At 40.0% G+C, this 23,364-nt stretch overlaps 3 protein-coding genes across 4 annotated transcripts in view; 2 read left to right on the top strand and 1 right to left on the bottom strand.

Moving 5' to 3' along the window:
- Positions 1-10,705, top strand: part of LOC119742566 (neurogenic locus notch homolog protein 1-like) — a 48,170-nt gene extending 37,465 nt beyond the window's left edge. The window contains exons 31-44 of the mRNA XM_038218648.1: positions 5-121; positions 1,038-1,154; positions 1,998-2,114; positions 2,770-2,883; positions 3,002-3,121; positions 3,719-3,835; positions 4,526-4,642; positions 5,058-5,174; positions 6,087-6,200; positions 6,319-6,438; positions 7,533-7,649; positions 8,521-8,655; positions 9,805-9,882; positions 9,997-10,705. Of these exons, the coding sequence (XP_038074576.1) occupies positions 5-121; positions 1,038-1,154; positions 1,998-2,114; positions 2,770-2,883; positions 3,002-3,121; positions 3,719-3,835; positions 4,526-4,642; positions 5,058-5,174; positions 6,087-6,200; positions 6,319-6,438; positions 7,533-7,649; positions 8,521-8,655; positions 9,805-9,882; positions 9,997-10,097 (1,601 nt within the window). The 3' untranslated portion in view covers positions 10,098-10,705. The remainder of the gene's footprint in view (positions 1-4; positions 122-1,037; positions 1,155-1,997; positions 2,115-2,769; positions 2,884-3,001; positions 3,122-3,718; positions 3,836-4,525; positions 4,643-5,057; positions 5,175-6,086; positions 6,201-6,318; positions 6,439-7,532; positions 7,650-8,520; positions 8,656-9,804; positions 9,883-9,996) is intronic.
- Positions 10,706-11,164: 459 nt separating this feature from the next.
- LOC119743405 (THO complex subunit 6 homolog) lies at positions 11,165-21,357 on the bottom strand. Its single transcript, XM_038219801.1, has 13 exons — positions 21,207-21,357; positions 20,708-20,823; positions 20,068-20,132; positions 19,736-19,787; positions 18,036-18,087; positions 17,740-17,826; positions 17,285-17,356; positions 16,750-16,852; positions 16,585-16,637; positions 15,992-16,060; positions 15,116-15,229; positions 14,562-14,690; positions 11,165-11,820 (listed from the first exon to the last, which is right to left on the bottom strand). Exons 1-13 carry the CDS (start codon positions 21,288-21,290, stop codon positions 11,737-11,739), a joined length of 1,080 nt encoding a protein of 359 aa, XP_038075729.1. The 5' UTR covers positions 21,291-21,357; the 3' UTR covers positions 11,165-11,736.
- A 34-nt stretch (positions 21,358-21,391) lies between these two features.
- LOC119743404 (transcription elongation factor SPT6-like) overlaps positions 21,392-23,364 on the top strand; it is a 38,952-nt gene continuing 36,979 nt past the window's right edge. For both annotated transcript variants that reach the window (XM_038219799.1, XM_038219800.1), the window contains exons 1-2: positions 21,392-21,560; positions 23,148-23,282. In XM_038219799.1, the coding sequence (XP_038075727.1) occupies positions 23,192-23,282 (91 nt within the window). In that variant the 5' untranslated portion in view covers positions 21,392-21,560; positions 23,148-23,191. The remainder of the gene's footprint in view (positions 21,561-23,147; positions 23,283-23,364) is intronic.

The raw sequence follows: 23,364 nt of genomic DNA, 5'->3' as shown, positions 1-23,364 counted from the left end.
GCAGCACCACCATGTCACCCTAGTGTGGACCCATGCCTCAATGGAGCTACGTGTACCGTGGTGGATTCAGCAGCAGTATGCCATTGCGCTGACGGTTTCGTTGGTGCCAACTGCGAGAATGGTAAGCCAATTTTATTTCTTTGGTTATTTGACAATATCCAACGACACAAGAAAAAAATCCTATTGATTAATATTATTTTTTTTTAAATGAGAATTGTATTATTGCAAAGAGTTTGTAATAGGGATGTGCATTTACAGGTAGTACAGGAACCGGGTACCCTATTGAAAAAAACATGGATACCTGTTAAAGAAACCCAGGCCAGAAATTCAAATCTGGGAGGTTGCTGTTCAGATTGTTCTTACAGGTCCGCACGATAATACTACCACATCGGTGCGTCAATACAGCTAGATAGGGTGTATACAGTGAGCTCTTTAGCTATGTGGTGAAAACTGCAACTTTCGCAAGCATCATAACACGTGAAATTGGTTTTGGTTTTCCGTGAATCCTGTTTTTTATTTTGAAATTTTCCCACTGACATTCGAAACAGTTCTTTTTCATTGACTGAGAATATTTGCAAAGTTGGTTATGCCGGTACTCGATTCAATAATCTGGAACCGGTTCCTGACATTAACGGTCGGGTACCTGGTTGCGATGTACAGCCCTAGTTTGTAAAGTGTAAATTGAAGGATTGCACAAACTATGAAATAACCAACCAAAAAATATACAGAAACACCGGTTCTCTTCAAAACGTTTCGCTTGAAAAACGATGACCTAACAATATAGTTCCATTAAGAAAATGTATACCAGCACTTCACTTAAATTTGCAAAGCATGCTTCTACTTAATAATTGTGCTCAAGTTGAATTTGATTCAACTCCATTTAGTGTCTCAAAAACTTGTTAGTGTCTCAAAAACCATCTAAGTCCTATTCCCAGGATATTCTTGGTTATGTTCATCTCCATTCAAATGGAATGCAAAGCCTCTATTCACGTTTTATAGCCCTAGCTTTTCTGTAATTGTGTTTTTTTATTTTGCAGTAACGCCTTGTCATGCTAGCGTCAACCCATGTCTGAATGGAGCTACGTGCACAGAGATCAACTCAACAGCTGTCTGTCAGTGTGCTTTTGGTTTTCACGGTGCAAACTGTCAAGATGGTAAGTGGATCTTCACCCTGTCCGATATGTATCGACGGTGTTCTCACGAAGTGACAAAAACTTCAATATCCTGCAAAAAGGCCATCCCAAGGCAATCGCATTTGGAGTTGATCCATTTTTTCACGTTTTTGACTACTTTGTACTTATGGATTTGGGAATATTTTGCATTGTCAGGTAATGGATGCTTTGCTTTTTGCTAATTCAAAGCTTTTTATTCAAAGTCTTTCTTAATTAAACAAGTAATTCATTAAGAAAGATAGTCTTCACTTCGCGAAAACAGCAATACGCAGAGGCCTCTAGTGTTTGTCCCATTACTTTGTACACACTCTTCGTCACTTCGTGAAAAAAATAGAACGTTGTGAGAAATTGTTACAATTGTTACACCAGAATGGCAGCTTGAACTGTATAAGCTCTGTGTGCCAACAAAAGAGGGCGCGGTTTTATCTTTTTTAAGAGCTCCTTGGACAGGACACACAGCGTTGTGCGTACTCACGCTCGAAGTACGCACGACTTCCTGAATGTGCAAATGCTATAGCCACCATGTCTTGGCTCACGTGTCGGGCATCATCGGTGCGTGAATACATTCAAACTCAACAAAGTATATGTTCTAAATATGCAGTGGATGGATCAGGAACCAGTCTATTAAACTGAAACTGGCGGATATGTGCACTTGATAAAGACACATTATTATGAAATCTTTTTTTTTTTTATTTCCGCATGAAACTCGTAAATAATGCAGAGAGTACATGTTTAAGTTACATGTATTTATTTTTGGAATTACAATTTCCGAGATAATGAGAGTTTTCTCCTGATTGTATGATGTGTTTTATTTCTCTTATTTAGTGTCAACGTGTGATGAAAGCAGGGATCCGTGCATGAATGGAGCAACATGTCTAGTGATGGACTCCCGGATCGTTTGTCAATGTGCTGAGGGGTTTATTGGCATCAACTGCGCACGGGGTAAACCAAAATATAAGTGCTTACTTAAAACATTTACTTTCTTTAGCACATTCCCTCCCCCCACTCGGTCCCCCTTTGGGGCTGTCCATATGTACAGACCCTACCCGGAGTATAACAATTTAGCCCCCAAATTTAACATTGTATTAGTTGGGGGACAGAAGAATTAAGTCAGTGTTGTAGTCGAGTACTTTTTTTTCCGAGTACCGAGTTCTGCCAAGTACCTAGGTTGCCGAGTACAAGTGCAAGTACGAGTACTTGTATTCCGAGTATGAGTATGAGTACTTCTATTTCCAAATATGACCATACGAGCAAATGGTTCATTGTACGTAATTGGCCATGCCAGCAGTCAGACCAATATACAGACCCACTCATGGCTATAGACTGTTGATGTGTTTGTCCGGACGTGCACTTTGATTTCTTCGCAAGCTAATCAACCATTTCAAACTGAAAGTATCAATAAAATAAGGTTGTGGTAAAGTCAAACTATACCATTTTTTCGAGTACTGCTATTTTGAGTACGAGTACTTTGATGTACAAGTTCGAGTATGAGTACTCTTAAAAAAAGTACTCAAGTTGTGTACGAGTACCGAGTACGAGTACTACAACACTGGATCAAGTATACCAATGAATGTGTCTTTGTTTCCTTTTTTTTCAGTAAACCCTTGTGCTGAGGGCGTCAATCCGTGTCTGAACGGTGGTAACTGCTTTCCAAACATCCAAGCAGTCTGTGCGTGTGTGAACGGCTTCACTGGAACTTACTGCGAAATAGGTAAACAAAAAATTAAATTAAGAACCCCAGTTATTTTACCACAAGCAATTTTGTGAAATTCTACTTTTTATTCATTCAAAATTCTACTTTTGTATAATTCTTTGTAATTTGCTTACAGCACCTTCGTGTCATGCCAGCATCAACCCATGTCTGAACGGGGCAAGTTGTGTCGACGTTGACGGGACGGCAGTCTGCATGTGCACCGATGATTATGAGGGCGTACACTGCGAGAATAGAAGTAGGTGATTTGTCACAGGGAAAAGTAAAACGGGCAACTAAGATTAGCCGGGATTCCTAATTGGTTGTAAATTGTGGCTGTTACTTGACCTCTCCAGAACCATACAGACTGATCCAACCACACTAGCACGCAAGTCGATTTGTTTTGGCAAATTCCAGCGTCACGGACATTACAAATCAGAATTTTGCTGGTAACCAGCTCGTGTAAGGTGTGTTTGTCAAAGTACCAACAAATGATGTGCTATTGTGGTTGTCAAAAATGTCACGTAAACGGTGACTTTTTAAGACTAAATTCATTAAGCAGCTACGGGGTGAGTAAAAAAAAAACAAAAAACAAACACAAATGGCAGGATCAATATTGCCTGTAGCACTAACAAAATCCAGGACATGAAAGCCCAGTTATTAAGCTTTCTTTCAGCACAAGAATCATTCAAATCACTCACGTGCTTTTGAGGTTATGGAACTTTGAACACAAAGACAGTTTAAATTTCTGTCCACGGAGGACTAAAAAAGGTGAGTGTTCTTTCAGCAAACGAAAACAATTCTCACAGGGATGCATGTGAATTGGAATTTTCTGTTGAATGTGATTTGCTTACAGCACCACCATGTCACCCTAGTGTGGACCCATGCCTCAATGGAGCTACGTGTACAGTGGTGGATTCAGCAGCAGTATGCCATTGCGCTGACGGTTTCGTTGGTGCCAACTGCGAGAATGGTAAGCCAATTTTAGTTCTTTGGTTATTTGACAATATTCAACGGCACAAGAAAAAAATCGTATCAATTAATATTTTTTTTTAATGAGAATTTTATAATTGCAAAGAGTTTGTAATCGGGATGTGCATTTACGGGTAGAACAGGAACCTGTTTTTCATTTTGAAATTTTCCCACTGACAATTCGAAACAGTTCTTTTTGATTGACAGAGAAGTCACTAAGTAATATTTGCAAAGTTGGTTATGGGTACTCGATCCCATCATCTGGAACCGGTTCCTGATATTAACGGTCGGGTACTCGGGTACCCGGTTCCGATGTACAGCCCTTGTTTGTAAAGTGTAAATTGAAGGATTGCACAAACTATGAAATAACCTATATACAGAAACACCGGTTGACTTCAAAATGTTTTGCTTGAAAAACAATGACCTAACAATATAGTTCCGTTAAGAAAATGTGTACCAGCACTTCACTTAATAAATTTGCAAAGCATGCTTCTACTTAAATAATTGTGCTCAAGTTGAATTTGATTCAACTCCATTAGTGTCTCAAAAACTTGTTAGTGTCTCAAAAACCATCTAAGTCCTATTCCCAGGATATTCTTGGTTATGTTCATCTCCATTCAAATGGAATGCAAAGCCTCTATTCACGTTTTATAGCCCTAGCTTTTCTGTAATTGTGTTTTTGTATTTGCAGTATCGCTTTGTCATGCTAGCATCAACCCATGTCTGAATGGAGCTACATGCACGGAGATCAACTCAACAGCTGTCTGTCAGTGTGCTTTTGGTTTTCACGGTGCAAACTGTCAAGATGGTAAGTGGATCTTCACTCTGTCCGATATATATCGACGGTGTTTTCACGAAGTGACAAAAACTTCAATATCCTGCAAAAAGGCCATCCCAAGGTAATCGCATTTGGAGTTGATCCATTTTTTCACGTTTTTGACTACTTTGTACACTTGTCGGTGCGTGAATACATTCAAACGCAACGAAATATGTTCAAAATATGCAGTGGATGGATCAGGAACCAGTCTATTAAACTAACTGGCGGATATGTGCACTTGATAAAGACACATTATTATGAATTTTTTTTTTTTTTTATTTCAGCATGAAACTCGTAAATAATGCAGAGAGTACATGTTTAACATGTATTTTTTTCGGAATTACAATTTCCAAGATATTGACAGTTTTCTCCTGACTGTATGATGTGTTTTATTTCACTTATTTAGTGTCAGCGTGTGATGAAAGCAGGGATCCGTGCATGAATGGAGCAACATGTCTAGTGATGGACTCCCGGATCGTTTGTCAATGTGCTGAGGGGTTTATTGGCATCAACTGCTCACGGGGTAAACCAAAATATAAGTGCTTACTTAAAACATTTATTTTCTTTAGCACATTCCCTCACTTGGTCCCCATTTGGGGCTGTCCATATGTACATATGCACAAGGGCGGATCCAGGGGGGGGGCCAAAGGGGGCCATGGCCCCCCCCCCCCCCAAAAAAACGAAACCAATTGTTGTTTTTTATGTGACGTCGCAATAAAGGCAGGCAATGAGTACACCACCATCTTTTCCTCAAAAAACATTGGCTAAAGTGGTCAGAAATTGCCTCAGATCGCACCACAGAGCATCGAGAATCCAAAAAAAGGTCGGGGCCCTTAAGCGGGCCCCGAACCCCACGCCGTAATTTTTTTACCCACTTTTTGGGAGACACAAATTTATTTTTTGGCCCCCCCCCCAAAAAATTGTGTTCTGGATCCGCCCTTGCATATACATTAAGACCCATCCGGGAGTATAACAATTTGGCCCCCAAATTTAACATTGTATTAGTTGGGTACCAAGTTCTGCCAAGTACCTATAGGTTGCCGAGTATGAGTACTTGTGGTCCAAGTATGAGTATTTCTGAATACGACCATACAGCAAATGGTTCATTGTACGTAATTGGCCATGCCTGCAGTCAGACCAATATACAGACCCACTCATGGCTATAGACTGTTGATGTGTTTGTCCGGACGTGCACTTTGATTCCTCTGCAAGCTAATCAACCATTTCAAACTGAAATGACTGGGTCTGAGTACTTTGACGATCGAGTACAAGTACCACCATTTCGAGTACGAGTACTTTGACATTCAAGTTCGAGTACGAGTATGAGTACTCTTAAAAAAGTACTTGAGTTGTGTAAGAGTACCGAGTACGAGTACTACAACACGTACTGGATCAAGTATACCAATGAATGTGTCTTTGTTTCCTTTTTTTTCAGTAAACCCTTGTGCTGAGGGCGTCAATCCGTGTCTGAACGGTGGTAACTGCTTTCCAAACATCCAAGCAGTCTGTGCGTGTGTGAACGGCTTCACTGGAACTTACTGCGAAATAGGTAAACAAAAAATTAACTTAAGAACCACAGTTATTTTACCACAAGCAATTTTGTGAAATTCTACTTTTTTTTCATTCAAAATTCTACTTTTGTATAATTCTTTGTAATTTGCTTACAGCACCTTCGTGTCATGCCAGCGTCAACCCATGTCTGAACGGAGCAAGTTGTACCGACGTTGACGGGACGGCAGTCTGCATGTGCACCGATGATTATGAGGGCGTACACTGCGAGAATAGAAGTAGGTGATTTGTCACGGGGCGAAGTAAAACGGGCAACTAAGATTAGCCGGGATTCCTAATTGGTTGTAAATTGTGGCTGTGACCTCTCCAGAACCATACAGACTGATCCAGCCACACTAGCATGCAAGTCGATTTGTTTTGGCAAATTCCAGCGTCACGGACATTAGGCCAAAAAAAAAAAGGCTCCGGTTTCTGGTATGGAGCTTGCCCAAAAAGTGGTGCGGGGACGCAGCTTTTTTTTTTTTTTTTTACCTGTTTTTTCTTTGCTTCAAAAAATGACTGCAAATATTGCTGCAAATGGTGCCCGACTAAACTTAGTGCAAATATTATGGGAGACCAGAGAGGCCACATAAAGCTTATTCTCGATCATAACCCCATCTAAAAACATGTTAAAATTGTGCAGCAGCAGGATTCCAGTCAAACCAGTGAGTTTGGCGGTTTTGAGACATCATCTTTCATTGAAAAAAAACTTCTTCATTTTGCCGACGCGCATGGCTACGGCGATGCGCACGTATACCAGGAACCGGAGACTTTTTTTCTTGGCCTTACAAATTAGATGCTTTTTTTTGTATTTTGGAGGAGCTCAGTGAATAAAACTGAAAATATCTTTTTTTTTAACTATCAAATCATTATGAAATACCAAAAGCATCCTGTAAAATCATGGCACCTGGTGTACTGTCATTTTCAAGAAAAGTGGTGTTTTTGTATCAATTTACATTGGAAAAAAAACTGCCTTTTTTCAAATATTGCCACCAATTTACTATATTTAGTTAGTCTGCATTTTGTTTGCAACCGATATCAAGCCCGCTAGACTGCTTCCCTGACCTTACAAATCACCGACGTCTATAAATTGGGAACCGCACTACAGGAATATGATTGTTTTTCTTGGTTGTTCCAGCATCTTCAAACAAAAAACTACAAACAAGTCAGTGTAACAAATGTTTGCTACAAAATACTAACCCCCCAATTCCATCCATTTCTGAAAATTACAGCAAAAGCAAATGTTGTGTACCCCTTTAACAATGGTTATAAAATTCTTTACTGCAAACACTGTACCAAAATATGTGATTGATAACCTTTTTTCTGTGTACAGTGGACCCATGTCATGAGAGCATCGACCCCTGCCAGAATGGAGCACTGTGCACAGTGGTCAACTCACAAGCCGTCTGCAACTGCAGCTCACTGTTTTCTGGCCCTACCTGTGGCAACGGTAAGTAGTAAAACCAAGCATGTTTTTTTTTCGCTCCTAAAAGTGTGTCATGCCAATCCTTAAAAATAAATGTAAACAGTATTGCCAATCCTTAAAAATAAATGTACACAGTATAAGTTTGACAGGGGACTGTAAAACTAATGAGGACTTAGATCAAAGTGGAGTTTACATGGTCCACGTGGGCTAGTGCATTGAACTCATGATCTTGTGGGTAATTCTGCAGGTTGTGGGCTTGATTCAATCCTGGCGTTGTCAGGCGCGGATCCAGGGTAGGGCCGCGGGGGCATGTGCCCCCCGTCAAATTGGAGTCCAAAAAGAAGGGAACCCACGCCGTAAGACAGGCGTGAGTCCGCCCTCGCATAAGTCCTCGGAGCAAATGCCACCATGCATCGTTGCAACAGTTTACAAAACGAATACAATTCCTTTTCCAAAATAAAATGCAAGAAAATAGGAAGACGTAAATACATGGTTTTCGACTTTCAAGCACACAGTAACTTAAAAAATGTAAAAGTAAGATGTTTTTTTTTTAAATCCTTAAAATCTTAGTTGAACTTTTGCTCAACTAATTCAGCGGAAAGGAGCCAGGAATCGCCTCAGATTGCACCACAGAGCATCTAGAATCCAAAATTTTCTGGGGCCCTTAAGCGGGCCCCAACAGTTTCGGAAGCAACAGGGACTAATATAGGCAAGACGGTTTCAGGCGCTACAGTGAGTTTGCCGACAAGAGAGAGTACTTGTAGAAATGTTGAGTTCTCACAGATCACTAAGAAATTGATTGTCACATTTGGTCACTTCCAACCTGGACTTATTGCTGCTGCATGGATGCAAACCTTCAAGTCTTCTTATTCATTTCACTTTCTTTTCCCCTCAGCTGTTTTGAGTCTTGACGTTTCCTCCTGTTCTGGAAGCATCAACCCATGCCTAAATGGAGGGACTTGCGTCGAGATGGAGTCAGGAGTCATCTGTGTGTGCCCCGGAGGGTTTAGCGGTCTGAACTGTAATCTAGGTGCATAGAATTCAATTTTAACTTCAGGCTTGGCATAGTATCGTGGATAATATCTCGGATGAAACCATCCATCCATCGGATAGCAGTCCGCATCAAGATCCTACTTTTGCTGATTGGTGGCATCACGTTCTGGCAAAATGAGGCGGAACCGGGCACAGTTTGTAAAAAAATAAACCGAATGGGGGTGATTTTTTTTTTCAATTTTCCGATTTATTGCTGTTTGTCATCTCTAATGAAAGGAATAGAATAATGTGGTATAAAAGGTTTTTATAAGGAATAACTAGTGATATCTTTCCTTTTCAGACTACAAATGCCTACTTTAAACAGCTATAACTTGTCAACGGAATATCCAATTGAAGTAAAAACAAATAGTATTGTAGGGGGAATTTATCTTTCATAATACCAGCAAACCCTCATTTCGACCTCTGCCTAGTCCGTCTCATGTTGCCAAAATGCCTCAAATTTTATTTGTCAGTGAGAAGTCATCCACTGGATCCGGTCAGATGAAGCAATGTGTAAACTCAAGCAGACCCTCTGTGCATGATGAGAAGTGCAGGTTCCATTGACTGTGCACATACATACACTCACAAACGTGTGTTCACCGTCGATGGTGGACGTCCTATTGTCCCTCTTTTGTTTGTACTCTTAACTTTTTAAGGAAGACTCCCGTAGGTTTTGTACACGACCCCAATCGTGGACGTATGCTGAGAATTGTGGACGATATTGTTCTCTTGTTCTCTGGTATTTTTCGTCCACGGTTTGAAAAGATGAACAGGTACACAGACAAGCCTGTTCACACCGTTAATCGTGGACGTCCTATTGTCCCTCTTTTGTTTGTACTCTAACTTTTTAGGAAGACTCCCATATGTTTTTACTGGAAGACTCTTATATGTTTTGTACACGACCACAATCACGGACGTATGCTGGGAATCATGGACAATATTGTTCTCTTTTGTTCTCTGGTATTTTTCGTCCAGGGTTGTATTTTCTTTGTAACCAGAATTGTGTTATAGTGAGAGTCAACTGCAATTAAATGCCTGGGCTCCAAGTCATAGAATGATGCATTTTTTTTTTTGTATGACAACTATTCCTAAGATGTCAACTTGACAGATTAATGCAATCCTCTTCTCGTTTTGTCTTGTTTTGTAGCTGACCCGCAAGAGCTTGTTTTGGAAGAGCCTGTGGCAGTTGACAGTCACAGACGAGGTGTGTCTTCTGGCCAGGAAGGTAAAGACTATTCTTTCTTTACGTTAATTTTATTTTACCCAAACGTTTGGGGTTTACACATGCACTGCCATGTTGGGAGTTGATGCCACTCTTTCTTTTTTTTTTGCCCTGCAGATTCTGACGATAGTTTATCTAATGCAGCTTCAAGTCATGGCTGGCAAGCAGCGACACTGTTGGTTCTTGCCACCGTCTCAATAATGCTTTGTCGGGAGTAATAAAAACCTGGAAATGCTTGTTCTTGGAAAACAAACTACAAAATAGCACTTCATTATGTTTAAAACTTTTTTAACTGGTGAACCATTTGAGGTGGCGATAGATTCAATTCAGCATAAACATTACTAGATATATATATGACTTGAAGCTTTGCATGGCAACACTCATATGGAAAGAAATCTCTTCTTGGAAGAAGTGTGGTTCTGAAAAGAACCGCTTGGTTGAGTGTAGAACTCGACATTTTGGCCAGTGTGCTCTGTCCGTCCTCAGGAGGGTGAGACTTTTTCTCTATTTTATTGCTAGATATGTGGCGTGATGACAAAATCATGTTTATCACAATAAACAAAACTGTTTTGATTACATGTGATTTGAACCCCCTCCCCCAATTCCCACCCCAATCCACCCCAACACACAAAAGTGTATATTTACCTTCAATCGGGGACACCCTATTGTCTCTTTCGTTTGTACCACTAACTTTTTAGGACAACCTCCCATATGTTTGGTACAGGTTTGGGAACCCTATTGTCTTCTATAGTTCAGCGTCCCCTATTGTATGCAGAAACAATCTCACCCCCACCCTGACAACCCCCCCCCCCCCCCAACCAAAAAAGGTGAAAAAAATTGCTGACATTAACCCTAACCGCCCTGAATCCTCCAAAATCCTTTTTGCAAATTGGAGGAATTTGCAGGATTGAGGTTACATGGCAAAAGTGCGTTGCTGATTTCGGAGTACGCACTGTGTCAAGGTCTTGGGCCGGACCTTGTGTTGTTTATGCTCAGCCGTGCATAAATTTAGCCCTTGATTATACTTGACATCCTCCGCACTGCTCCAGGATGTCACTGCCTCAGCCTATTGACTGTCATAGCCGGAGGATTTTGCAGGATTCAGGCAGTGGTCACCCCTCCATGGACCATATTCAAGAAATAGCGGAGGAATTTGCAGGATTGAGGCTATATGCTATTTTTCCATGAGGCCAATTGGAGGATTTTGCAGGATTGAGGCTACATCCTAGCAAAAAGGCCTAGGGAGTTAGGGTTAAAGTTAATAAAGCATTTTGTTGACACATTATTTTATTTCGAAAGTATTTTAACTGGTTTAATGCTCAATTTTTTTTTAAAGTAAAAGTTTTTCCTTATACGATTGTACATAACATTTTGTCTTCTGGAAAAATCCTATTCATGACTCCACACTTTTATAATGTGAAGAAAATAATGCGAACAGTGATTGTGAGAAAACAGACAGCAGACAATTAAATTTGAATAGAACATTTACATGTATTGTGAAATCAATGCCCTGGAGGTGAAATATCACCAGCTGTTCACAATAAACCGGCTTCTTAACTTGAATTAGTTGCAATAACTTACCAGGACTCTTTCTGGTTTATCCAGAACAGTTAACCAGTTTAAGGTAATAGTTAAGCTAACTTTGTTATTTTAACCAAGTTGAAACTACTAAACCCCACTAGAAAATTTTGATGATTCATTTATTGGCTAACAATTTTTTGGGTTTATGGAGTTACTTTTGAAGTGTACAAAAATAAATGAAGGGAAAAACCTGAGCCCATCAACAGCCTTGGTCAGTGGAAACGCATAAATCTGTTGGGATTTTTTTGCAGCAAACAGTATCCGTGAGCCGTTTTGTCAGCAGAAATCCAGCGAAAAGGCCCTGTACCCAAAGTTAGTATAGACATCGATGAGGCTGCTATTTCCTGACACGCATAATACCTGCAAGGAAATACGAAAATTAGTTTAACATTATACTCTTATATTTTTTGATTGTGTTCAGTTAAATTCTTCTTTTTTTATTAATTATTTTTAGGTGGTGTTTGCATTTTCACCACGGGGGCAGATGCAACCTTCTAACAGTATTACCATCAGTATTGTAAGGCCAAAAAAAAAAGTCTCCGGTTTCTGGTATGGAGCTTGCCACAAAAGTGGTGCAGCGACGCGGATTTTTTTTTTTTTTTTCTTTTCCTTTTTTCCTTCAAATGTCGGCTGATGACTGCAAATGGTGCCCGACTAAATTTTGTGCAAAATATATGGGAGCCCAGAGAGGCCACATTAAGCTTATACTCGATCGTAACCCCATCTAAAAACACGTTAAAATTGTGCAGCAGTAGGATTCCAGTCAAACCAGTGAGTTTGGCGGTTTGAGACATCATGTTACATTGAAAAAACTTTCATTTTGCCGACGCGCATGGCTACGGTGCAAGCACGCATACCAGAAACCGGAGACTTTTTTGGGGCCTAATGTCCTGTGTATATTCTAACCAGTTTTTATGCAATAAATATAGTACTAATAAATACGTGTGTATCCATTTTGAAACACATTTGTCACTTTTTGACATTATTTTGTGTATGTCACTTACGGTGATTTTTCAGTCTGTTTATTTTTGGAAATGCATGCTACAATTGGAACATTGCTTGAAAAACACATTTTAATTTACGCGCGACTGAGTTATTTGTAAATTTCATCTGCAGACGAGAGTTCTTTTAAACTGCACTCAAACTGACTATAAATGGTAAGTCTTAAGATAAATGGAAATACATGTGATTTCCATTTTAAGATGGAATTTTGCATCGAGGTGATATCAAATTAGGTTTTGCCCTTCACCAACGTTTAAACACTGTATACTCAGTGTGTTACCTCCAGAGTGAAAGTTGGAAAAAATCACTCGGGTGGGACTCGAACCCACAACCTCCTGCTTTCTAGTGCAGATATCTTACCATTCGACCACCGAGCTAACAGGATCGGTTGGCTGGTTCGAATCTGATGTACTAGCAGCGGGTACCGCATAAACTATTTTAAGATGGAATTTTGCATCGGGGTGATATATATCAAATTAGATTTTGCCCTTCACCGACGTTTAAACACTGTATACTCAGTGTGTTACCTCCCGAGTGAAAGTTGGAAAAAATCACTCGGGAGGTAACACACTGAGTATACAGTGTTTAAATGTCGGTGAAGGGCAAAACCTAATTTGACATGTGATTTCCATTTGGAATTATACTGCTCAATGCATTCCAGTCAGAGCTGTAATGAGTCACTGAATTTTGTGAGTTGAGTTGAGTCATTAGGTCAAGAAGGTCGAGTTGAGTCACAGTGTGTGTTCGAATCGAGTCGCAGCAAGTCAAATGTGTGCTCGAGTCAATTCGAGTCACTGATATTTGAACACTTTCTAAAAAATTACAAAATTGAAGAAGGAACACAAGGCACCATTCTATTGTAAATGTCTAAAGACTTAAAATGTGCTGTGTGGTACCCAATTAACCTATCGGGTAGAATTGCGTTAACGCAGCATGTGAAATGTCCAATTACATGATATGGCAGCGGAATGCGCAAAATCTGAGACAAACAAAAATGAGTGCACAAAAACTCCATAGGGTTGTCTAAGGGGCGTGGCTTACTCGCAATCAGTGATAGGTCAATGGACAGCATCTGCTTGACGTTTCTACCAAATATCCTCCGTAATCAGTTAACAAGAAGTTAGACTTCGGTTTCATTTCAGGTTTGGTTTTGGGTCTAGAATACGTTTATTGGTTGGCACACTGTGACTCTGAGTGCAATGGTTTCAAGTGCAATGCATAGCACGGGCAAGACATGTCTCAAATCTGAATTAAATTACAATGAATTCCATGAAATTTATATTTTTTTTTGTGGCATGTAGATAAATATTCCCATACATAACCAATTATATGTTTACTTTCCATGGCATGAACAATCTGTTCACATGAACTGTTGAACAATATACATACCTAGGATTAAATTCAAAAGGGATGCTTGAGTGATTTCATCGACATTTATGTCTTTGATATTTCTATCTTGAGGATGATTATTTGGTAACAGTATGTCATCATCATTGTCAGTAATCAAAGTTAACACTCCTTCTGAGTACATTTTATGCGCGACGAGGGGTTGTAGTCATTGCATTATGGTAAGAGCGCTACCGCTCACATGGTTTGTCCTCTTGCGAGCGGGCCGTGAAAGAAGCTCAGACCAATCCAACTCTTGGCTAAAAGTCGCCCACTTTTCCCTCATTTTAGGGGTAAGTTGAATTCTAATTAAGTATTAAGTAGATAATGTAAGGGATGTAGAAGAGGTTGGTTGATATGATTATTGTCAAACTGATTGATTCTTATAGTTTTTAGGGTGTTAGTTTTGTGTGAAAGTGTCAAAACTTTACTAGAGTTGAATGACCGTTTTCGTATACATTTGTGGCATGTAGATAAATATTCCCATACATAACCAATTATATGATTACTTTCCATGGCATGAACAATCTGATCACATGAACTGTTGAAAAATAGACACACCTAGGATTAAATTCAAAAGGGATGCTTGAGTGATTTTAATACTGTTCACACGTATGTATTGTAACAGATGACGCCAGAGAAATATTCTTTTACTTTACATGTTTTTTGTTTTTTCAGGGGGTCTTCGTGTGCACAGGATTTGAGTGTCCTACCTTGTTGCTCTCGCTCTCTGTGTTGACGGCCAGACTGAACACACGCGTCGCCGTGCAGGGAACCTTGGTCTTGGGATCGCCGTTGATATTCCAGTGGTATACGAATGGCGTGCTGCCTCCCGATATAATCTGCAGGGAGAGACGCGAGAGACCAAGTAGAGAAAAGTCCTAAGTTGGAATTGAGCCTTGATGCTGATGTTATCTCGTGTGATTAAAAAAAAAAATTCTGAGAAGTGAAGATTTCTGTGAAATTTGCGTAAAGTTTGGATTGTGAGATTTCTGTTTCTTTCCCCGCTCTTATAGGAATACTGAAACCGCATCAAGAAGCTGCTTTAGAAAATACTGCTCGCAATAAATTTTGAAGAATACTTTTCAAAAATTAGCCAGGAACAATGTAATTCTAAGACCCAGAAGCTTCAAGAGTAGACAGATGTAAGGGTAACTTTTAAAAGCTTAGACGGGTCAAAGTCTACACACAAACCAAGATACGTGAAAATTTGGACAACCACAATAAAAGGTGCAGTGACTGCACATTGGATGGGGTGTTTTCTTACCGAATCTTCATGAAAGGTCACCACTTGAGGGCAGCAGTTTGGGGCGTCAAAGGTCACAGTGGGGGTCAATGACCTCAGATGCCAGAGGGACAACGAGGGGCCTCCGCCGCAGACCTGCGGAATGGTTGCAATTGGTTTTGAAATTATTTTTCAGAAAAACGATGACATGTGTAATACTCGCTTGTGGACCGAAGCCGTTGTGGTCCCATAACAATTGGGTCTGATTCGAACTGGATTCGAACCCTCTTTTCTAAACTACTCAGCCACAAGACTAGGATCTCTCACCACTAAATCATAGCATCAAACAATGTTACATCTCATTTGCAGTGTGAGCCCAACATTACCCACTAATGTTTCACGTGGAATTTTTGGCACGAGTATGCCTGTTGTGGGGAGTGTGGCCTAGTGGTTACTGTTCGTGACTCCCGATCAGAGGGTCAGGGGTTCGAACCCAGCTGCTGGTCATTTGTTGTGTACTTGGGCAAGCCACTTCACCCCCACTTGCCTCTCTCCACCCAGGAGTATAAATGGGTACCGGCATTAGCTGGGGAGTAACCTGCGATGGACTAGCATCCCATCCAGGGGGAGTAGAAATATTCTCAGTTGTTTCATGCTATTGAAACCGGAGATAAACGCGGGCCTGATGGGCCACATTGGCTCATGACAAACTTTATTTTTATTTTTATACTTGTTGCCTAACCTGCAACGCATAAGGTGTGTTCCATCGACAAAAGGACCGAAAATTTCAGATAGGTTTTTAGTTAAGAAATAATTCTCTGCCCTTTTGTAACTACAAAGTTGAAGGGTGAGAACTTTTGCATAAAGTTACTTCCAAAGTTCCAATACAATAATCCTGAGTTTCATGTACATCCTTACCAGCCATTCCTCACCAGCATCCACCGATACACACCCAACCCACTTGCCGTGCTGAGGTCTCGCACACTCCTGAAACAAATGGAAACAAACTCATCAGATCAGAAACCTTATGATAACCTACCAAGGTAGTTTTATAGAGCTTGAGATTAGAGTTGAAATCAAGTCAGTCACAAGTAAGTCACAAGTGAGTCACAAGTCAATCACAATTCAGTCACAAGTCAGTCACAAGTCAGTCACAAGTCAATCTCAAGTCAGTCACAAGTCAATCACAAGTCAGTCACAAGTCATCACAAGTCATCACAAGTCATCACAAGTCATCACAAGTCAAACACAAGTCATCACAAGTCATCACAAGTCATCGCAAGTCTATCACAAGTCACCAAGTCTCAAGTCAAGCCATAATGCTATTCAAATGAGCTGTGACAACAATATTCCTTTGTCACTGTTGCGACATAACTAGTATATTGACCTGTAATTTCACCTGATTAAAACATAACTTTTGCTTCCCTAATTTTCTTTCAGTCACCTAAAAATCAAATTTTCCCATTTTTTTCTTCTCATTTCCCCCTAAGCATGAAAAACACCTTAATTACCTCATGTTTGTGTGGTTCAATGATGTGTACTGCTTCCCCTGAAGTTCTTGCGTCTACAAAATGTGAGAAATGATAAATGCAAGACAATTGTTAAAGTAATGAATAATCATTAAATTCTTTGTCTGAACTTCTTGCAAATCTCAAAACATGAGACTTTTGACTCACCCCATATCCTTACGGACCCATCTTCCGCTGATGAAGCCAATTGCTGTGATTGGTTGTACAGTGAGACACAGTGGACATAGTCAGTGTGGCCACTCAAAGTCTCCTGCAAAAACAAATCATTTTATCACAACGATTTCAGACGTATTGAAGCTGTAAAATAGCATGGAATCCTATGCCATCCAAAGCAATTACACAAATTCATTCTAAGAGGTGTTCGTTTTACATAATTAATTATTATAAAGTTCTCAAGAGTAATTATATTTTGCCCTCTTAACCTCTGTTTTTGCAATTCTGAGGCAATAAAACTACAGTTGACTTTATTAATACAAACTCAGCCGGACCTAGCCAAAATGTTTGTTATATCAGAAGCTTGTATTAAGAGGAGTGCCAGCCCATATCATTGTGCACATAAATGCACAGTCGGGATCAAGGCTTTATGTTTGTTATAACCAGAATTTGTATTAACAGTGTTTGTATTAAGGAGAGTTGACTGTATAAACAAATGAATTACAAATAATAAGTAGAGTACAGTTACCTTTTTGGTGCCACTTTCCAGATCCCAGGCGTAGACCTTGCAATCACCACCACCAGAGTATAAAACATTGTCCTGTATTTCGGAGAGATAGCAAAAGAGAGAGCCCACCCTTAAAACAAGGACATTTTAACAAATTTAGTTCTGAGCGTCTTGACTTATCACAGAATTGTCAAATGATTCGACACCATTCCTGGAAAAAAATAATTTACAATCAATGTTGATTGCAAGCCTAAAAGTCATTTATGTTTTATATTTTGGGTGATAGCAATTTTTTTTTTCTGTGAGGAACCTCAATCTTCAATTAATAATGCCAAGTGAGTAAATAGTAGAATCCCCACTACCATTGTAAAATCACCTTCTAACCATAACTCCCCTTCAAATGCCCTTCTGACATGCCATCTTTTTAAAATTGTGCTTTGTATACATGTACTTGATTGATTTTTAAATGAAATTACCTTAGTACTGTAGGCTAGCGCATTGGTCTCAAATGCGCCAAAGTTACTGGAAGCTGGCAGTGACAAGGACCAGGAAACCTTAGGATTCTGAAGAACAAAAATATACACAAAACTGAACCAATATCCGAGTAAAACAAAGAGAAGCTACTCGAGCAGTGCCCTGCATTTTCCTCTTTACATGGGACTGCTACGTACAAACAACATTGAGGCTTCACGTGTATTAAAAGCAAAGACACTTTTTAGTCATATTATGATGGTTGCTCAGCTGTTAAACAGATGTGATGTTTTTGCCTCACCTTCTGAAAAACGTCTGTCCAAGCCCAGCCTTTGATGTCGCCACAACCCGCACTGAAAGTAAACAACATATGAATAGCATTTACTGCTAATATATTTCATGTGATAAAGCAGACCTGGAGGAATTCAAGGGATGTTTGTGAGAGCAGAGTGCCTGTGGCCATCATACAAGACAGCGTCAGCACGCCTGGTAGCCAACCTTGAAACATGTGCCCAATGGCATACAGCAGAGTTGAAGTCGAGTACTAGTACGAGTACATATCTGCATAATACTGAAATTGGACAGTAAATACTAACCAGAAGAAATTTAAGACTTTAGACAATCGGAATCTCATATGAGCTACCATTTTAAGACAAAAGCATCTGGAAAGTACTTTCCAGTACTTTAGAGTACTTCTGTCCGAAAAGTTTAAATAAAAAGTATTTTTTTTTAAAATTTTAAAAGGGCTTTTCTCTAACAATGACTGCTGTGTACTGGCAATGTTTCTCGTTTTGTTCGCAACAAACAGCTCAATATTTGGTAGTAAACAAAGTACTCGACTACAACTCTGGTAGACTGTCTGATGAGAACTGAGCACTCTTGTAGAATCATTTCATTATTGCTTGCAAAGCACTTTCTGCAAAAACAAGAATGGATGGGATGAATTCCTGCATTTTTCATTGCTGTGGAGTTTTCCATTTTGCATCAGGACATCAGACCTATTGTGGTCACTTCATTTGCTGTGTACTGGTGGCAATGTTTCTCTCGTTTTGTTCACAACAAACAGCTCAATATTTAGTAGTAAACAGTACTCGATTACAACTCTGGTATGCAGGTTAACAATTGGGCTGCTCAACCCCATGCCAACACTCACTAGGAGAACACGTATCTGGCAAGGGTGTTATCTTCAAGTCCTGTAAGATCTGTTGGCAGCGACAGCCCAGCAGTCAAAGATCTGAACATAAGGGTTACAAAATCCCATTCAAACTCTTACATCCCTATAATCAGCTAAACTTCTAGGTCACAAGTTCACAACGTCTGTTTTGTACCCTAATTAAGTGCCAAAAAAAATGACACAAACAAACACTTTTTTAAAATACATCCCAATTTTAGATTCAGATTTAAAGGCACTGTGAACAGATTTTGTAGATAAATTTTTTTGAACTCCCACTGAGTCATCACCAGACCTGCACATCTCTCTGCACTGCCCAAAAAGTTTTGAGCAGTAAAGTGATAAACAGAGCAAATTTGTTCTGTCTCTATATCTGTATCCGTATGGCTACGTTGCAGAAACCTATTCAGGCATTAGCGCAATGGAGTACTGAGGTACTCAAGGCACTGGGAAGTATGTCTATTGTTAGATGAATGAAGTACATGAGAGATATGAGACCCATTATGTAGCACCAGGGTTTACAAGGTGCTGCGGCCACTGCCAGAAACACCGGGGCGAACCCCTTCTCTTTAATAGCGACAAGTGTTACTGGGTTCTTTAAAGTGCATTACACAACACACGGGACCTACGGCTTTACGTCCCATCCGAAGGACGAAGCAATAATGGTAAAGTGCCTTGCTCAAGAGCACAAGCACCACGTTTTCACGGTCAGGATTCGAACCCGTGTACCACGGCACACGAGTCGAACACCGTAACCATTGGACCACAGCGACTGTTGTGGCTCAGTGTATGACACACAATTTACTTTGACAGCTGGCATGTTCACATACCTTATCAAGAATTTTTCAGTTGATACCAATGCATAAATGGCTCCATCATATGCTGTGAAAAAAAAAAGAAGACAGAACAATTCTTTGACTGACTATTGCATACAGTAATTAATAGCACTCTTGTAGAATTGTTTCATTATTTCTTGCAAAGCACCTTCTGCAAAAACAAGCACGGATGGCGTCAATTCCTGCATTTTCCATTGTTGTGGATTTTTCCATTTTGCATCAGGACACGAGGCCTATTGTGGTCACTTACAGTCCAATGAGGGCCACAGAGGAGCATTAGTGCCCTCACTGCCAGTCAATATACATATATTTCCCTCTGGACCCACCTTTGAAGGAGACAAGCGGTTTCCAGGTTTCCTTGTTCGCCTCTGCACTCAATGAGGCTGTGATACTGCACACAAAAAATTCAAGAAAACTTTGAATGAAGGAGCTCAACACATAACTTTAAGTTCTTATTTCAGAGTTGTATTGAGTCAAACACAGGTGAATTACAAGTCTGATAAATAGTTACAGTCTGACTGGTCGGGATTTAGGCCAAATAAGGCCTTTTTGAAAAAAAGGAAGGAGGAGGCCCTTTTGTTTTTGGCCGCCCGACCCGGCTATTTTTCAAGATGGCTGCCAGTGGTTTTTTTAAATGGTCGCCACTTGGACTCAGGAAATGGCATACCAGCTTTATGGCAAGATGCAACAGACAAAGAGGCCAAAATGATGTCACTGTTAAAAATTTATCATTTTGGGGATTTCTAAAAAAAAAAGATTAAAAAAAAGGAGAGGGCCTCCAAAAAGGAAGCGGGCAAGGACGCTAAACATGTTTTGTTTTTTTATTTAGCATAATCAATACACACTTTTTTAAATCATTGGGTCAATTCAAAATCAAAAGCTCAAAAGTGCACGACCCAGGACTTGATTAATGATTTAATCAATAATGCAAAGGCTCGATTTGTGATGAGTGACAATGCTGCATACCTGAAGACTGCGATGGTTCCGTAGTTGTTGCCAGCCACAAGGTACTTGCCGTTAGGGGAAATGCACTGGGCATATACTGTCATGTGCATCTGCTGGCGCTGCCGACGGATCTCTTCCTACAAATTTTGTATAAATGGAAATAATCCTCGGTAAATTTGTTTTATTAAAGTAATAATTGTGCCTAATTAAAAATAAAATAGGTAGGGCCTAGTATAAATTAAACATTTCAAGTCAATCCACAGAGTTTGTATACATACAGCAACTAGTATGAGTACTGAGCTCCCTTCAAAACCCCAAATTCATGCTAATAATAATACTATAACTTTTATAAGTTCACTGTAGTGACCAAAAAAAAGCAAACTTTGTAATACTGTAACTGGTCAAGGCAAAAATACTGCATGTCCTAAATCAGTGTTAACTGAAAATAAGAAATATTAAGAAGTGAAAGAAATATGCATATAAAATGAATTGTTTTATTATAGTGTTAATATAAACGAACCTCTAGACTTAAAGCCATTTCGAAAAACTGAAACCACAATGAAAAACAGCAGCTTTCTTGCAGCGGATCGCAGACATGTAGCATGTGCAGTGCAGACGACAAGAAGTTATTGCGCCCTCTATTGACTACTTGTCATCACATTTTTGCCTGGTACCCGGTGTGAATTTCTTTTCCCCGTGTCCACGTACATACGTCAACGCGAACGCAGAGTACCATCGAATAGCAAGTGACGCCATTTTTCAAGAATAAAGGGCTTCCGTCACGTCTAAATCAGCTCGGAAATTCCCGTTTTGGAACTGAATTCTTGCTCACGTGCATCAGCTGATGTGAGAGGGGATTATCAAGTTCCACTGGGTACGAGTCTGAGTCGTAATCCATCTTAAAACAAACCGAAAAACTTGAATTGCAATCAGGGTGGTTGTTTTGCCATGAATGAGTGAGGTCGTATTGCATTGGCCATGCATTGACAATGTGTTGGATGCGAGGATTTGCATTTGGCAGGAACAATTCAAATTTCGTAGTTTGGCATGGATAACAAAAGAAATACCCCAAATTGATTACATAATGTACATCCACAAATTCTAGGTTGTGCTTCCATTAAAGATAATCTTAAATTTGTTCAAATTTAAGCTTTCATTCAGCACTGTCATGACTGTTCAGAATTTCAGTTTCCACCTTTAAAAAGTTCCAAATTGACAAAGAATTGTGACTCGATTGAACTTACTTAGAGGCCTAGTTTAGTTATTTATCTTCAATGTATTTTAGAACATTCTTCTGTCATTGTCTGTGGTTACGTTACCATAGTGTCATTGTCCAGATAGTGAGATACAATTACAAATGTAGCGTTGGTTGATCTCATCCATTCAACCACCATGACCACTAGCTGGAGTTACCCAGCCCTGAGTTTTATCATTGCTTTGGGTTGTCTATAAGGGCTGGAGCGAATTTTTCTCGTAACTTGTAGTATTTGCAAAAAATTTTGGAAAATGTTCAATTTTGTCCCCGTTACACACTAATTGCAACTGCAACTCACCCCAAACTTGCCTGGAATAACCATTACACATGTCCTTGAAGTAAAAAACGATCCACGATGAAGATTCAGCCTACAATTGCAGTGAAAACAGGAGGAATAACCGCTAACTTGACAACCTTGCTGGATTGGCCAGGACCGCAATTGGTTTGTGCACAAAAAAAATTGTGTACAATGAATGGCGGTCGATTAACAGGCTAGGCACAGAGAGCGATCGCTGTCAACTACTCGTTTTTGCCGGCTGCGCTGGCTGTTGGCACATGACGTCACGCGGAAGCGTAACACCCGATGACTGTTTCATGCACTAATATAAGGTTTACCACTCGCATCACAGCTTTGGTACTGGAACCGCAACCAATAGTGCATAAAACAGTCATCGGGTGTTACGCTTCCGCGTGACGTCATGTGCCAACAGCCAGCGCAGCCGGCAAAAACGAGTAGTTGACAGCGATCGCTCTCTGTGCCTAGCCTGTTAATCGACCGCCATTCATTGTACACAATTTTTTTTGTGCACAAACCAATTGCGGTCCTGGCCAATCCAGCAAGGTTGTCAAGTTAGCGGTTATTCCTCCTGTTTTCACTGCAATTGTAGGCTGAATCTTCATCGTGGATCGTTTTTTACTTCAAGGACATGTGTAATGGTTATTCCAGGCAAGTTTGGGGTGAGTTGCAGTTGCAATTAGTGTGTAACGGGGACAAAATTGAACATTTTCCAAAATTTTTTGCAAATACTACAAGTTACGAGAAAAATTCGCTCCAGCCCTTATAGACAACCCAATGATAAAACTCAGGGCTGGGTAACTCCAGCTACATGACCACAACATTTTTTTAATTTAAGTACATAATTATGTGTGTAAGGGATTGTAGGCCCTACTGAATTCTGTGCTTTAATTTAAATCTTACTTTTCAAGGGCAAAGCTGAGAATTACTTGACATCCCTATACGAGTACCAGCCATGGCAGACTTCTTTGACAGCGAAGCAGAGGTGTCCGACGATGAAGACATCAAGCTGAGCAGTGATGAGGAGGATGAAGAGGAAGGCGAAGGTGAGCACATCAAAGATGGAACGAAGGAGCAAAATAATGTTTCGCCCAAACTATATCAATGAACCGAAATATAGTTGGGATA

Source organism: Patiria miniata, unplaced genomic scaffold (assembly GCF_015706575.1).
Source record: "Patiria miniata isolate m_02_andy unplaced genomic scaffold, ASM1570657v1 HiC_scaffold_6, whole genome shotgun sequence".
NCBI lineage: Eukaryota > Metazoa > Echinodermata > Asteroidea > Valvatida > Asterinidae > Patiria > Patiria miniata.
This window is presented reverse-complemented; position numbering and strand designations above follow the sequence as displayed.